Source organism: Bufo gargarizans, chromosome 3 (assembly GCF_014858855.1).
Source record: "Bufo gargarizans isolate SCDJY-AF-19 chromosome 3, ASM1485885v1, whole genome shotgun sequence".
NCBI classification, from domain to species: Eukaryota; Metazoa; Chordata; class Amphibia; order Anura; family Bufonidae; genus Bufo; species Bufo gargarizans.
In genome coordinates this window covers 207,220,947-207,238,297 of record NC_058082.1, presented here as the reverse complement: position 1 = coordinate 207,238,297, position 17,351 = coordinate 207,220,947, and the positions used below count along the sequence as shown (strand labels likewise).

The following is a 17,351-nucleotide window of genomic DNA, read 5'->3' as shown; positions in this document are numbered from 1 at the left end:
GGACTGAAAGTTCACAAATTATCGGTATCGGCCCTAAAAAATCAATATCGGTCGATCCCTAGTAGCCAGACAAAGGCTCAGTCACTGACCCAATCCTGGCGATGATGGGACGGCCCGGGGGTCAGGTCAGTGATTTGTGGATTTTTGGTACAAAGTACCAAATAGGGACCTTGGGATGTGCAGGAATGAGTCGGTCCATCATGCCTTTAGGTAGAAATCCAGCCATGATGTACTGATTTACTAGTGCATAGAGCTTAGACAAGATCCCAGGAACGGGGTCCCCTCTGAGCTTTAGAATACACTGTGTTGTCCTCTAATTGCCTGCCTGCCTCCAGGTAATAATCCCTGGGCATCAGGACCACATTCCCTCCCTTGTCGGCCGGCTTTATTACGATATTGTCCTGTTTACTCAGCCACAAGAGGGCACGCGTGTCTTCTGTCGAGAGATTGGAGTGCGCTACTGGGTATATCAGCGCACACTTCTCTCTCAACACCCGCTTGTGGAACACGTCTATCGCCGAGCCGGCCGGCATGGGAGGAAGGAAGGTGGACCTGACGCCGCCTGTGTATTTATCTAACTGGTTCTGCTGGCTTAGTGGCTCCTCTGGCTCCATACTAGACAGGAAGTGAATGCACTCTATCGCCTCCTCACTAAATTTGCCCTTTAGATGAAAATCGGTTTGGGTCATTGTAGCTGGGACTTCTCCCGGTAAAGGGGCGGAGCCCTGCAATGGGGTCTCAGCGAACAGCTTCTTCAAATACAATTTACGAACTGATAGGAATAAATCAATCTCAAAATCCACCGGGCTGAACTGCTCAGGTAGGCTGAATCCCAGCCCTCGATTGAGGAGTGGGACGCAGCCAGGTGGCAGTTCTAAGCCCGTGAGATTAATAACTATGTCCTTGTCGTGTGCATTAACGGAGTCCGCATCTGTTATTGTCGCCAGGAGACCTGACTCCTCCTTCTCATCGACTTGCGAACCTCTCTTGTTTTTTCTTGAGCGTCTGCCACGCCCCCTTCTCGTGCTTTTTCTAAAGGGGATGGATCATCAAGGGGATTAGCTCCATTTCCTTCAGATGGGCTCGAATCTGAGTCAGTGGCCCAGAAATTATGACGTCCACGGCGTGGCATGCGTTTGGGGCGGGTCTTTTTATTTCCCCAGTCAAATACACGATCCAGTTCATAGTCGTTTTTTGTCCCTGATGACCAAGCCGCACCTAGCCCGCCCCATAAAGCGCAAGTATGCGCCATGACGTTTACAGCAGCCAGAAGAAGCGCAATCCTTCTCGCGAAACGGCCGTAGCCGTTACTATTTGCCACAGTGTGTCCTCCCCTGGATCCGATTTGTGCACCGCCTTCTTATGAAGTCTTGAAATAAATCTGCATCTCCATCACATATTCCATCAAAGATGGTTTACAAAGTAGTCATATACTGTACTATATAATCCAATAAAATGACTGAAACCCAGTTACAATCAGTGTATCTGTCTGGCGGCATACTTGTCCGTCATGCAACAGATACAGAACGTCCACTATTTTCGTTGTTCTGAGAGAGAGGGGAAACACAAGAATAAAACACAGATATGAATAGGCCAGAACTTACTGTTAGATGTGATCACGGTTAAAGGATTTGTCCACTTTTTGCCATAATTTCAAATGTTGCAAATAGAATTAATGTACATACAAAGTTGAATCGCTTTGTAAATGATTCATAGTATAAAGAGAACATAACTTATCTGCATCACACTTTAAGTCAATCTGTATTATGGACTGTTGTCATTTTGTATGACAGTATTGTGGAGACATTCTTCCTTTTGTAAAGTGTTCTAATGATAATGTTAATTAATTTTGACCCGTAATTAATGTATGGTTTGCATGTACAATAGTTTTTTATTTTATTTGCTATTTCTCCAGATATAAATGAGTGTGCTGAGCGGAAAGGGGGATGTTCCCACTACTGTATCAACAAACCTGGAACGTATCACTGTTTTTGCCAGAGTGGCTATCGTCTGCTTGCAGACAACAGAACATGTACAGGTGAGGTTTAGAAACATATTGCTTTTAGGAGTTTAAATTTTTATTTTTTTTGCTCATCACTATATGTCAGCTTTTATATGCTATACTAGAAGAACAGCATAAAGAAATAGGGGACATAAGCATACAGATTGAAAAATGGTTAAAAAGAACCTGTCCCAACGAAATGCAGTAAGTCTGCAGGCAGCATGTTATTGAGCTGGAGAAGCTGAGCAGATTGATATATAGTTTTATGGATGAAGATTAAGGAAAATCTGTAATTTATACATGTAAATGTCTGTTTATTTTCTGACTTCAGTTGTACACAGGGGAAGTGTCATCAGCCATTGATAGCAATAACTGTGTAAGTGTGTATACATAGATAGGTGTCAGTCACTGATAGCTGTACACAGGGAAGGTGTTATCAGTGATTGGTAGCATTCTCTTTGTAAATGTGTATACATATAGCTGTCAGTCACTAATAGTTGTATATGGGGAAGGTGTTATAAGTAATTGATAGCATTCACTGTGTAAGTGTGTATACAAAGATAGCTGTCAGTCACTGAGAGTTGCTGCTGCATCCTGTTCCAGTGCAGCTTCTGTCCAGCACCTGAGCAGAAAACGATGCAGTAGGGAGAAATGAAAAAGCCATCATGTAAGTCACATGACCGCTACCATCTTGCTTACCATGGACGGGGCGGCTGAAGGCCTTCTGACCGGACACTGAGGTGATATAAGAGCATGTTTTCACTTCAGTGTGCAGCAGTGGCCATTTATGAAAAGTTGCTAGGGAGTGGTCGACCCCTTTAACAAACTGCATCAAACACCAGAAAAAAAAAAAACGTTTGATGGCACTGTAGGGTATGTTCACACGACTGACGTTTAAAACATGCTTCTAAAATCAGCACGGAATCCACGCCATAAACGCAGCAAAACTACAAAAATGCATGGAATGAGTTTGTCACATTTTGGCTTTTTTTGCATAATTTTTTCCTTAAAGAGGTTGTCTCACTTCAGCAAATGGCATTTATTATGTAAACAAAGTTAATACAGGATACGCGCAGTGATATGCTGGAAAAATGAATCAAGCTAGCAAAGGAGACAATATGGACAATCAGCGAGACAACCCCTTTAACCGTTGAGGGGTATCTTGCACCACACCATTATATCTGAACCTGGAACAATACCCACTGTCAGGTATGTGGTGGTAACAACTGCCATGTTTTGCAGAGAGTTCCAAAAAATGGTAGGAGAAATTGGTCAGATGTATGTGTTTGTGGGGGTTGGGGGGGTTAAATTTGGCATTCATCGAAACATTCATATATTTGGCACTTGCTTCGCTGTTTAGGTAATTACATAAGTAAATCTCCTTCATTGTGTCCCTTAGTCATGCACACTAAATATTACTCAGGAAAGGGACGCTGCTTCATTTCTGTGGCTGTAAGAAAGAAAAAAAAAAAATGACTTGTGGCGTTAAAATCTTCCAGTTGTATTAGCCAACAAGTATTATTTTCAGTGGTGGGCTGGCTTGTGCGTTGGAGAGAGGATTGATGTCTGCCTGGTGAACATTGTAGCCAACAGCTCTGTGATTTTAGCACACAACATTCCTTCACTGAACTGCAATGAAAAACAAGACTGGACATGTATATTTTCATAGTCTCCCATCACTACAGCACCCATATGATTCCTCGGAAGTAGGCCAATGTTTTCAAATCCTCCAGCTGCTCACCAACAAAATTAATTACTTTTCTTCTCGTGGTTTACCAAGAAATATCCGCCATCCAGATATATTCCTGGAATTCTTACCTATCTGATATATTTTGAATAGGGAATGTGTTGTTCTGCATTTCTTGTTATTTTTAACAATACGCTGAAAATACAGTGCAGTCACAAAGATTTTTAAGACTTTCACTCTTTTCACATTTGGTTATGTTGCAGCTTTGTGCTAAAATAATAAAAAAAAATATATATTTTTCTACATCAATACATGCAGTAAAAACGCAGAACACAAAATGTTTGAAATGTTTGCTATTTTATTTAAAATGAAAAACAAAAATCTTGCATTGACATAAGTATTCAGACCATTTACTCAGTTCTTTGTTGAGGCACCTTTGGCAGTGATTACAGCCTCCAGTCTTCTTGGGTAGGATGCCACAAGGTTTACACACCTAGATTTGGGGATTTTCTGCAGTTCTTCTCTGCAGATTCTCTCAGGATCTGTCAGGTTGAATGGGGACAGCCATTTTTAGGTCTCTCCAGAGATGGTCAATTGGGTTCAAGTTAGGGCACTGGCTGGGCCACTCGAGGACATTCACAGAGCCACTCCTGTGTTGTCGTGGCTGTGTGCTTAGGATCATTGTCTTGTTGGAAGGTGAACCTTTGACCCAGTTTGAGGTCCAGAGTGCTCTGTATCAGGTTTTCATTAAGATTATCTCTACTTTGCTCCAGTCAGCTTTCTCTCAACCCTGACTAGTCTCCCTGTCCCAGCTGCTGAAAAACACGCCCACAGCATGATGCTTCCACCCTCGTCCCTCACTATAGGGATGGTATTGGGCAGTGCCTGGTTTCCTCCAAATATGATGCTTAGAATTAAGGCCAAAAAGTTAAATCTTAGTGCCATCAGACCAGAGAATCTTGTTTCTCAGTCTGAGAGTCCTGTTGTTGTTCCAATCTGTTTCCATTTAAGAATTATGGTCACCACTGCGCTCTTGGAAACTTTCGGTGAAGCAGAGATTTTTTTTTACCCTTCTCCAGCTTTGTGCCTCCACACAATCCTGAGCTCTTTCGGCATTTCTTTCCTCCTCATGGCTTGGCTTTTGCATTTTTGTCTTTTCAAATCACGTCCAATCAACTGAATTTAACTCCTATCAATGTGTAGAAACATTTTAAAGATGATTGAGAGAAATAGGAGGCCCCCAGAGCTAAATTTTAATTGTCGTAGCAAAGGGTCCAAATACTTATGTCCATGTGAAATTTTAGTTTTTCCTTTTTTAATAAATTTTCAAAAAATTCTTAAGTTTCTGTTATTTTCTGTTTCTGGGGTATTGAGTGCAGATTGATTGGGCGTAACTTAAATTTTATTTTTATTTTGTTAACACAAGGCCGCAACATAACAAAATGTGAAAAAATGGAAAGGGTCTTTCTGACTGAATGCAATGTATTTTGGTGTTGCAATAGATTTCGACTTCTGATTCTAGTATTAGAAAAGCCCCATTTACAGTATTTAGAACTTAAAGGGAACCTGTCACCGGGATTTTGTGTATAGAGCTGAGGACATGGGCTGCTAGATGGCCGCTAGCACATCCACAATACCCAGTCTCCATAGCTCTGTGTGCTTTTATTGTGTAATGTGATACACATGCAAATTACCCTGAGATGTGTCCTTTCCCTGACTCATCTCGCATACAGGACTCATCTCAGGTTAATTTGCATATGTATCAAATAATTTTTTTTACACAATAAAAGCACACGGAGCTATGGGGACTGGGTATTGCGGATGTGCTAGCGGCGATCTAGGAACCCATGTTCTCAGCTCTAGACACAAAATCCCGATGACAGGTTCCCTTTAAATTCATCCTTATACTGCCATAGACCTGTTGAATCTACACTAACAGTTAACTGAGTGATTTGCTTAGATAACCATTTGGATTTTTATCTTTTTTACAGCGGTAATATTGCTTTTTGTGGCAGTGCTGCTCTGTACTGCTGGGTTACTTTTGTTATTCAACTGATGGAATTTAAAGCATAGTTATTTCCTCTTGTGTAAGATTTAACTTAGGCTGTTTGGTCACAGATATTGATTAACTATCCTGAGGATAGTTAATCAATATCCGATTGGTGGGGCTGTCAGGTGCTAGACCTCCACCAATCTGCTTTTTCAAGCAGTCGCAATTCTGGAAACTATACAATGTCAAGAGCTGCAGTTCTGATCCCATTCAAGTAAATGGGAGCTGAGCTGCAGTATGCCGCCACCGGAAGCTACACAGTGAATAGGCCTTCTGCCTTACGCTTTATAGTTTGTCACTCCAGTTGCCCAAAACAGCTGATCGGTGGGGGTCCTGTGTATCGGACCTCCACTGATCTGATATTAATTATCTATCTTAAGGAAATCAATATTTTTAGACCAGACAACCCCTTTAAGGTGGTCACATACATAATGTACCAAAATCATGGAACAAAGTAAGCCAACCTATAGGTGATGTAAAGTTAGACAAAAGTGTTTAAGATGTCTAGCAAGATGCACCAAACTGATTACACCGCATGAACCATTATGATAAATTTGGCACATCTTTACACTGATCACAGTGGAATTTAAAGGGTTACGAAAAGTTTCAATATAGACATCACAGAGAAAAATGACTTTTCATATAAGGCTACTTTCACACTAGCGTTCATAGGTCCGTTCGTGAGCTCCGTTTGAAGGAGCTCACGAGCGGACCCGAATGCCTCCGTCCAGCCCTGATGCAGTCTGAATGGAGCGGATCCGCTCAGACTGCATCAGTATGGCGGTGTTCAGCCTCCGCTCCGCTCGCCTCCGCACGGACAGGCGGACAGCTGAACGCTGCTTGCAGCGTTCAGCTGTCCGCCTGGCCGTGCGGAGGCGAGCGGATCCGTTCAGACTTACAATGTAAGTCAATGGGAACGGATCCGCTTGAAGATGTCACCATATGGCTCAATCTTCAAGCGGATCCGTCCCCCATTGACTTTACATTGAAAGTCTGAACGGATCTGCTCAGGCTACTTTCACACTTAGAATTTTTTCTAAGTTATTAATGCAGACGGATCCGTACTGAACGGAGCCTCCGTCTGCATTAATATGATCGGATCCGTTCAGAACGGATCCGATCGAACGCTAGTGTGAAAGTAGCCTAAAACATAACTTTTACTGTTATTGGTTAAAATAATACCCCTTCTTAGTATATATGTTAGGCTACGTCAAATAATTAGATAGGCCTTACTTGGACGTATCAGGATAATGAAGTCCGATGTATAGAAAAATTTGCGGCAACTTACAGTTAGATGACTGTGGACCTGGCCAAACGGTAAATAGAGAGATGGTGGATAAGGGGAAGGGAACAATATCCCTAATACAACCCTCAATGTACCCCTGCCTACAGGCGGAGCACCAGCCCCGAAAGGGGCGACCCCACCTCTCGGTGGCTAAACCCTCACTGTCGCCTATTGATACCCTGCCTAAACGGATCGATGATGTTCGTCCCTTCTTTGGCAATTTGTCCCGACGCGTTTCCCCAGACGTAACCAAGGCTGGTTCATCAGGGGACTCAGGATAGTTGATAGGTTCTTGCAGGTTTCAATAGATAGATGCCCAATCAACTATCCTGAGTCCCCTGATGAACCAGCCTTGATTACGTCTGGGGAAACGCGTCGGGACAAATTGCCAAAGAAGGGACGAACATCATCGATCCGTTTAGGCAGGGTATCAATAGGCGACAGTGAGGGTTTAGCCACCGAGAGGTGGGGTCGCCCCTTTCGGGGCTGGTGCTCCGCCTGTAGGCAGAGGTACATTGAGGGTTGTATTAGGGATATTGTTCCCTTTCCCTTATCCACCATCTCTCTATTTACCGTTTGGCCTGGTCCACAGTCATCTAACTGTAAGTTGCCGCAAATTTTTCTATACATCGGACTTCATTATCCTGATACGACCAAGTAAGGCCTGTCTAATTATTTGACGTAGCCTAACATATATACTAAGAAGGGGTATTATTTTAACCAATAACAGTAAAAGTTATGTTTTATATGAAAAGTCATTTTTCTCTGTGATGTCTACATCTTTACACTGTCCAAGTTTACATTGTCTGAATATGCACCTATAGCTGTCATGATATTGCAGGAATCCCGAGGAAAAGTCATTCCAGTCATTTCAAACTTCCCGAAATGTATCTTTAAAAGGTTTGACCAAGAATGACAACTTAACACCAATCCACAGAATAGGTGATATGTTTTTGATCCATGGAGGTCCGTGCACTGTGACGTCAGTGATCACAATAATGGGGTTTCCTTGTCCCCCATTTGAATGGGACGGCAGTTGAGCATGCACATTGTATTATATCTGAGGCTAGCCAACTATAAGATAACAAGTGATTACCACAGAAAAGATGGTGGAATCTCCAAAACCTGTACAAGGTCTCTGCTTGCTGTCACTCAATAGAAGCCTTTATGATTTACTTCCAGTGGATAAAAATCACCCTGGCCGTGTGATGATCGGATTGTGCACATCTCATTACAAGACACAGCTCTTATTCCTACACCTGTAGATACACCTGTGTTCCCATTAAATGAGCGGGACAGATTGGGGGTCATCTACAAAGACCAGCATTTGACACTTGTCTTTGTTCCTCCCCTGCACTGCCGGAGAAAGCGCCTTATTTATGATGAGACACAGGCACTCCACCAGCTCTCCATGCGCCTGGGGTAAAAACTCCTCCAGCACCTGACTAGAGTAGTTTTTGCTCCTAATTTATGTCTGGTTCCAGGCGTAAAAGTAATTAAATGTGTTGGGGCCACCATCCCGGCCTCAGCCTGATCCATGGCACGCCATGCCCCTGACACTCCAAAGTGTCGAACATGGAGCGAAAACGCCAATGCAACAAAATATTGTTGTACAGGTGTTTAAAAAGTCACAAAACAGGGTCTTGCAACTTGTTTTTATGCCTAAAACTGGCTTGGTGTCTTTTGTAAATGACCACCATTGCGTCTCCTGCTCAACAGAGGCTCCTATTAAATGACCGTGAGCGAACCTCTTAAAACCCATGAAGACTCAATACAGGAAGTATATTGTAGAACATTTCATCATACAAAGAACACCATTTATTTTGCAGGACTGGAGTATCCCTTTTAAATAGTAGGCATGTGCTTGCAGTGTTACTACTTTGAAATATTTGTATTGCTTTAAATAACAGAAAACATAATTTTTTTTGTAGATATTGATGAATGTAAAATATCACCAGGCATCTGCGGAACAGCAAAATGCAAGAACATACCCAGTGCTTACACATGTCTATGTGAAGAAGGTTTCATATATGACGAATCAACTAAAAGTTGCCAAGGTATGATGTAATTTTCTTGACAGTAAAAGGGATATTACCTAAAGATGAAAAACTAGCATGTTTGGACAAGTTTTTTCTCCCCATTAGGATTGCTAGTATTAGGAGTATGAGGAAAGGCAGTGTTGTAAATAGGGATGAGCGAATCGACTTGGTTCCTTGGAACCGAACCAGAGTTTGGGAAATGTGTTTTTACAGTACAAATTAATTTATGAAGTTATTGCTCGAAGTCTCACGAGACTTCGCAAAGCAATAATGTCTGCTCATCTGAGCCAATACATTCTAATACTGTATGGAGCTCCTGCTCAGTACAGTATTAGAACAAAGTTTTTTGTGAATCGACTTCGGATGTTTTATCCAAAGCCGATTTGCTCATCCCTAGTTGTAAAGTTTATAAGGTGTATGCTTAGGTTGGAGGCCTCAGTGTCGGACACAGGAGAAAAGACTGGAATAGCCTTAGGGCACATAAGGTTCTCTGCAGGAAGGAAGGAATGAGGAGGCTTTCTCAGTACTTTGCATTCCCTATAAACAAACTTCATACCATTTGTGAACACTGCTTATGTTTTCAGCCTTAATTGTTAAACAATTAAATTGGGAAGGATAACACTGACTTCCTAGGAACGGTCTTGCTGTTCACTTGTCCTTTTAATTAGCCAGTATTTCATATGTTGTTTCTATAATATGCCATATTTCAACCTAGACTAATATCATACTGAGGGTTTATTCCACTGCTGCAATAAGTAATCCCAGGGGGCATCTGCACATCATATGTGCTTTCAATCTTATTCAATAATAATAATAATCTTTATACAGCGCCAATATATTCTGCAGCGCTTTGCAATCAGGGGGTTCATTCATGTACAAACAAAATTACATATTAACAAACAAGTCCAAAAGTAAAATGAGTAATGAGGGCCCTGCTTGCAACAGCTTACAATCTTGTAAAATTTAAATGCTGTCCATTGTAGTATGGTAACGCCACATACGTACATTGCTGTAAGTATAGTGGGGTTCTTGGCAGTGATGTTAAAAACCCATTAATAACAATCGGAGAACTAGTACTATTGTTCATTAAAGAGGACCTGTCACCTCTCCTGACATGCTGGTTTAAGTAACTACTTGCATTCCACATGTAATAACGATTCTGGAGCATCTATGACTTATGACTCTTATGATGGGCCATTCCTCTGTTATTTCTATTAGAAATGTATAAATGAATTTCCAGCAGTAAGGGTGCAGATGGGTGTTACCAGTTGGAGGTGTGTCCCTGACACTGGCAGCACTGATTGGATAATGTCAGGCTGTGCTGGGTATGGGGGGGCACACCCCCAGCTGGGAACACCCATCTGTACCCTTACTGCAGACTGCGGGAAAGCCATTCATAACTTCTAGTAGAAAAAAAAGACACAACACAGAGTCATAAGAATAGATGATCCAAAATTGGTATTATATGGGAAATGCATGAAGCTATTAAAACAGGCATGTCAGGAGTGGTGAAAAGTCATCCTTAAAAACCTTTTAGATGTTCTTCAACCTGTTCAATATGTAAAAGGGGCACCCATTGCATTTGTGGCATGACTCCTAATTTACATTAATGTTTCCAGTCTTTGCTTTATTAGCTAGAAGAGATTCAAAAATAACTTGTGCTCTCTGCATGGCTTTGATTTATAACCGAATTCAAGATAGGATCCAAATGGGACTAATCAACCACATCAAAAAGTGGGTCTAATGGGGTTCCATCACAGTTTCCAGCATAATTTTGATTGAAAGAATGGCCTTGCATGCTGCTCTGTTTTGACACCTCCCAGCAGTCTCATATGTTTACCTCACTTAATTCTTTATTAATCAGTTCCACAGATAATATTTACATAATCCTCAACTAATGTATATGCAGCTTACATGGTCAGTTTCCATAAACCTCTAGGAAAGGTGAGTGTAAGAAAGTTTGTAATATATCTTATCAGATAATAGCAGCTCACTCTTCATCCTGCCCCTCTCTATAGACTTCTATAGGCCTCATTTAATCTGACCCTTCAGTGAGTTAGTTTTGCTGCTCAAGAGACATTCAGCAGAGAATATTAGTTTACAATGGAGGAAAGACATTTTTCATTTGTAAGACATTAAAAAGTTTCTTATATTCACTTGTACTATGGATTTAGGCAAATTTTGTTGAAAGTGCAGCAACCATTTAAAATAACCTAATCAACATAGTGCAATATCTTCTTCACAGATATAAATGAATGTGAAGAGAATCGTTGTGAACAGGCTTGTGTCAATACACCTGGAAGCTATTCATGTCACTGTGATGGGCGAGGAGGAGTAAAATTATCACATGATATGAGCACTTGCGAGGTACTCTTCAAATTGCATTTTTGTGAAGCATTAGACATGCTCCTAATTCACAACTGATGTATTTTCTGCCTTTTGCTTCTAGGACATAATGCCATGTGTTCCTTTTGCAATGGAGAAGGGTATAAAGTCTTTGTACCTCGGCAGGATGTTCAGCGGGACACCTGTAATCAGACTTCGGTTTAAGAGGAAGCATCTGACCAGGTGAGGTCTACTACACTGAACCAGATACAAGATGAGATCAGGAGGAAGAGCACTGAATAGACTTACGTTTCTATCTTGCTTATATAAAATGTGTTATTTTAACCGCTATTACTATACACTGTGGATACTATCCTTTTCCCTCTGGCTTCTGCACACTTGGCCTTCTGCCCTGTCTTGGATTTTCTTTCTGAAAACATTTCTTGACATTTTCAGTTTTCTCCATTAGGGTGAAAAAAATAAATTGGCAGAAGTCTATTCTGACTTAAATTTGGCTGTAGAATTTTTACTTTTTGGCCGTAGTGATGGAAACAATCCTGATCTCTGCAGTGTTTCCTAGCACTAACAGTAATAAGGACTTTAGTGTTTTTTTATGATTTCTCACTCTTCATTGGCATACAGCGTGCATTGACGTTGTGCAGGTTCGTTCTGAATTCCTGACTTGACCCATTATAGCTCTGATTGTTCTGTTTTTATAAAAATAGGCAATACATTTTAATATAAAATTGATGTTTTTTAAAGGCACTCCATATTTAGACATTTTACTCATCATGTATAGCAATTTGCTTATATAGCAATATTGCTTTATTTAAAGGGAGCCTGTCAGATTGAATGTGATGTTACAAAGGACACTTGCCAGTGTAATTGACAGGTAGCTCTATATGCACAGAAATACTGAGAAGGCTGTCGGTTACTGAATAGGATCACTCACATGATTACTAAGCATAGACACAGCAGGGATTTCAATTAATGAAACACAAGTTATACTTTTCCCACAAAACTATACATTTATTTGTTTAGTTTCTTCTCCTCCATTCCATGTTGCCTACAGAACAGACACAGTCTTTAAGGTGACAGTCCCTTTAAAGGAGTGGGTTGAGAGTACTAATCATATGCCCTTCACAGTGTGCATGTAGAATGTAAACCGAATAAACAAGATGACTTTCCACTGTGAGGATGATCACACAGCAGCTTTTGCAGAGAGAATTTGGTGTGGTTTCCATACCAAAAAGCCACTGGTGGTGACGGGGAATTCGCCTCCACTTGTCAATGGGAGGCGACGCTGCTGTTTGTGTGGACGTCGTTTATAGCCATGACCGTGCCAAGGAAGGACATGGAAGATGGATTCCACATGGCCACCAGCTGCTTTTTGGTGCGTAATCTGTGCCAAATTCTGACTTGAGAAGCTGCAATGTGAATGATCCCTAACGGTGTACTACACAAGACCACTGGTTTCTCTTTTTTCCAGACTCCTTGTTCAAAGGTTAGATAATATGTATATATTACTGTATTCACATCTGGATTTCTCACTGCCATTGTTCTTCTCTGTCAAAGGAATGAATATGATGGTAGTGTTTGTTTCGTCACAGGACTCATTTACTTTAATCTGCAATGTTAGACTTCTGTCATGTTGCCTGTCTTTGTAACAAACAAAATGGTGCTGAAAGTGGTGCTATTTTGTCTGCCATTTTTTAACCACTTGCCTACCACAGCACGACTTTATACATTGGGGCGGTAGGCTGTTAACTGTAACCTGCCATATAAAAGTGGCAAGTTATATTATGATCTGCCAACTCCCTGTGGTGCTGCAGATTGCATTAGACAGCTGTAGTCACAGTGAAGACCCCGGAGACCAGCCAAAGTGTTCCTCGGGCATGAGATTGTAGTGACAGGCTGTCACAGTGACCCTGGGTTCACACCTGAGCGTTTTACAGCACGTTCAAACGCGCTGTAAAACGCTTAAGACATGAAAACCAATGCTTCCCTATGGGAAGGGTTCACACCTGGGCGTTTTACAGCGCGTACGAACGCGCTGTAAAACGCCCGACGCTCAAACAAGTACTTGAGCTTCTTTGGGGCGTTTTGACGCGCGTTTGTGGCCATAGGACACTGCAGTCAATGACACAAACGCGCGTCAAACGCGCGTTTACTATTACAAAAAACGCGCATAAAAACGCGGGACAAAAACGCGCGTAAAACGCGCGTTTGAGGAACGCTCAGGTGTGAACCCAGGGTGAACCACTGTGAAGAAAAGCCGACAGGGGGTGCACACAGCTTAGATCCTTGATGTGAGAGCAACCACTGCTGGTTTTAAAGTTAACTGTAATCCTGTTTGTGAATTAACCGCTTCCTGTCTTGACTGTGGCAGGAAGGGGTTAATTCACTTTTTTTTCTATAATAAAATAAATAAAGTTCTAGCTATAGTTGTTGTTACTTTTAGCCATATTATAGCAGACCATGAACAGATGCGCATGTACATTTTTTTTACCCTTTTTCTTTGATAAAAAAATATATTTATTAGTTTTAGCAATACTACAGCACACTTTGTGTGTGTAAAATACACAAATGTACACACATTTTTAAAATTAATAAGAAAGGAAAAATGTACATTTATTCTGAATTTTCAGTTTTTTTCTTAAATATTATATCTGTCATTTAATGACACAAAAGAAAGGTCTAATGTGTCCTGTAAAAAATAATATGAAATAGGTTGACTAAGAAATAAGGTAGTTATTTTCAGTTAGATAGGCCCATTGCTAAAACTGAAAAATTGGCCTGTTAAGAAGTGAGGTAAACACTAAGGTAATGAAGTGGTTAAGGAATCTGCAACATTTACTTATTTATTGTATGCACTTATATAACCTCCTAAAGAAAACTCCACTCTAGTTGTGAATACAGCCTTAACAGGACTACAAGATTCGGCATAGCAGTTTGCTGTTGTTCCCATTAGCATTTACTTGTGGAGAGTTATCAATCCACTTTTAATCCCTTAACAACTTGCGCTGTACATGCAGCAGCGCAAGTCAGGACTTTGAAGTTGGCAACCACTCAGGAGCTGAGCAGGCACCATAGCCATCGGGTGCCTGCTGTTTTACACAGCAGACACCCAGATGCAAAGTCTGTGATGGGTTATAACATTATGAAGGCAGGGAGTGAAAAAATGAAAATGACAAAATGGAAAATTACTTGATGTTAAAGCATTAAAGCGTCACCTGACCCTACTTGACACTTAGAGAACTTGTCACCATGAAATACAATGGAATCTGCTGGCAGCATGTTACATAGTAGGAGTTGCTGAGCAAATTTCTAAATAGTTTTGTGGCAAAAGATTTAGAAAAACATTAAATTTGTTCATTTAAATCCCTGCTCTTCCTGGGATTAGTTGCCCAAATGGGTCATCTTTTTCAGTGATTGACTGCATTCCCTGTATTAGTGTGTATACATATACAGTGGCCCCTTTAGGATACAATGGCCTCAGGATACAATATTTTCAACATACAATGCTCTTTTCTGACCCATCTTAAGTTGAAACCAGACTCAACATACAATGTCTCAGACTTGTATCCAACCAATCAAGGCCACTTCCCTGGTAAAATAGCTGTATTAGTTGCTAGTTAGCAGCTATTTCTGACTGTTATATGTAAGGACATGTTTTATCTGTCTTGGTTATCTGCCTATTTTTATTAAATCTTCATTTTCTGTTATCCTGGATGACATTTTGGGTCTTTGGAACTGATTACTCAAGTTACAATGATTTCATCATACACTGGTCCTCCTGGAACCATATAATATTGTAACTTGAGGGACCACTGTATAGCAGTCAAACTCTGATAACACCACCCACATGGCTACTGAGCTTAGAAAGAGCTCTATAACAGCACAGATTGCACTGCATTTGGTGGTGACACGTTCAATTTAATTGATACAACATTGATACAATATTTCCTTTCTGTGGTCCATCCATTTACTTGTCCAAAACTACTTCTTGCTTCCTTGGACCCTTGTCTCGTGGTATTACCTCTCTATTACCTTTCCAAAATGTGTACATCTGGCAGTATTACTAGTTGAATTGACTTGATTGGTCCCGTGATATGAGTTGTTATACTGTCTGTTATGAACGTGAATAAATGAACCCTTTCAAATTTCAGTTTTATTTCTTTGCATGTTGTTAGACTAGTAGCAGAGTTCGAGTTTCGAACATTTGATCCTGAAGGTGTCCTTTTCTTTGCTGGTGGCCATCAGGACAGCTCATGGATAGTCCTTGCTCTGCGAAATGGAAAGCTTGAGCTGCAGCTGAAATATAATGGAATAGGACGAGTGACCAGCAGTGGACCAATAATGAATCATGGCATTTGGCAAACGGTAAGTATTTCCCAGATATGAAAGCTCTGCAGAACGAGTGTATGAGTATGCTGAAAATAATTTTCATTAGCCTGTTTGTCCCAATGGCATGATTTAGATGATTTTTAGCCTTTACTTGTCATATAGACTAGTACAGCATAGACTCTGCCTTTGCCTTAAAGGGCACCAATCTCATTGAACGTGGTGTCTGAGCTGCAGGCTGCATGTTACAGAGCAGGAGTAGCTGAGCAGATTCATATATAGTTTTGTTGGAAAAGATTCAGTATAATTTGTGTTTATTTGTGACAGTGCATACAGACATAGCTGTCAATCACTAATAGGACCGCCTCCTTGACGTCGAAACTCAGAATGAGTCTGAATTAAAGGCTACCTAAATACATTTTTTATTATTGCATTACACTCATTATAAGCTAAAATAAGCTAAAATATTTTTTTCATTTGGTCTCTATTAAAAATGAGTCATTTTCTCTGTACAGAGCGGAGATGCTCTACTAGAAGGATCTTAATTTTCTCTCTTCTCTGTCAGACAGGGAGCTGATAGGCTCCTTATCTCTGCTCTCAGACCTTATAAACACTCATCAAAACTCAATCCTTATCTTACTGATAAGAATGTGGCTTAAATAAGTGTTTTATGACCTCTTAGTAATTTAGAGATAAGGGTTGACCAGCACATAGTGAAAGTGGGATTCACACAGCTAGAAAAACTGTTAACCCTTTGTCACAGAATGGCTCAATAGTTTTAATAAAGACCAATTGAAAAAAAGATTTTTGTCCAAAATTTGCCCCTGAAGGTGTGCCTTTAAATTTATGAATTATAGGTTATTCTGAATCTTTCCCCACAGAACTATATATCAATCTGCTCAGCTCCTCTTGCTCTATAACATCCTGACTGGACATTAATTTGCATTTGCATTGTGACAGGTTCCCTTTAAAGTAGTAATCCCACAAAAATCTTTATTCTCTAACTTGTTAGAAAGGTACCACAGGTAAACTGTAGGGAAGGTAATCTTCTTACCAGTGTGTTTGTGAGTTATAACCTTCCTTCTGCTTTTCAGCTGTGTCATGTGACCAGCACTCAGACTTCACAAATAACACAGCATCTTATGTGTGTTAGGAAGTAAGTTCTCTACGTATTCCTATGGGACACTTAATGTCAGTCTCATAGGAATGAATAGAGAAGTAACTGACTTTCTGTCCTGTGTCAGTCGGAGATCCGAGAGTTGGTCACATGACACAGCTGAGGATCAGAAGGGAGGTTATAAATACAGTCACTGGTGAAAAGATTATATTCAGTACAGATTACATCATGTACCTTTAACAGGTCGGGGGAAAAAAATTGGGAGTGCTACTTTAAAGAAGACCTGTCACCATGAAACTGCAGTGCAATCTGTGAGTATATAAAGCAGGAGAAGCTGAGCAGATATATAGTTTTATAGGAAAAGATTCAGCAAAACTTCAGTTGTGAAGTGTACAGTATGTCTTAATCACTGATTAACAGCAATCGCCATATACACACTTATTCAAATTAATGGGATGAAAAACTGTAATTAAAGTGCACTGCCGCTACAGTCTCAGCAGCG

At 40.7% G+C, this 17,351-nt stretch overlaps 1 protein-coding gene across 3 annotated transcripts in view; it reads left to right on the top strand.

The window, feature by feature from the left end:
• Positions 1-17,351, top strand: part of GAS6 (growth arrest specific 6) — an 85,094-nt gene that overhangs the window by 57,185 nt on the left and 10,558 nt on the right. For all 3 annotated transcript variants that reach the window (XM_044287336.1, XM_044287335.1, XM_044287337.1), the window contains 5 exons: positions 1,916-2,038; positions 8,956-9,081; positions 11,309-11,430; positions 11,513-11,631; positions 15,582-15,771. In XM_044287336.1, the coding sequence (XP_044143271.1) occupies positions 1,916-2,038; positions 8,956-9,081; positions 11,309-11,430; positions 11,513-11,631; positions 15,582-15,771 (680 nt within the window). The remainder of the gene's footprint in view (positions 1-1,915; positions 2,039-8,955; positions 9,082-11,308; positions 11,431-11,512; positions 11,632-15,581; positions 15,772-17,351) is intronic.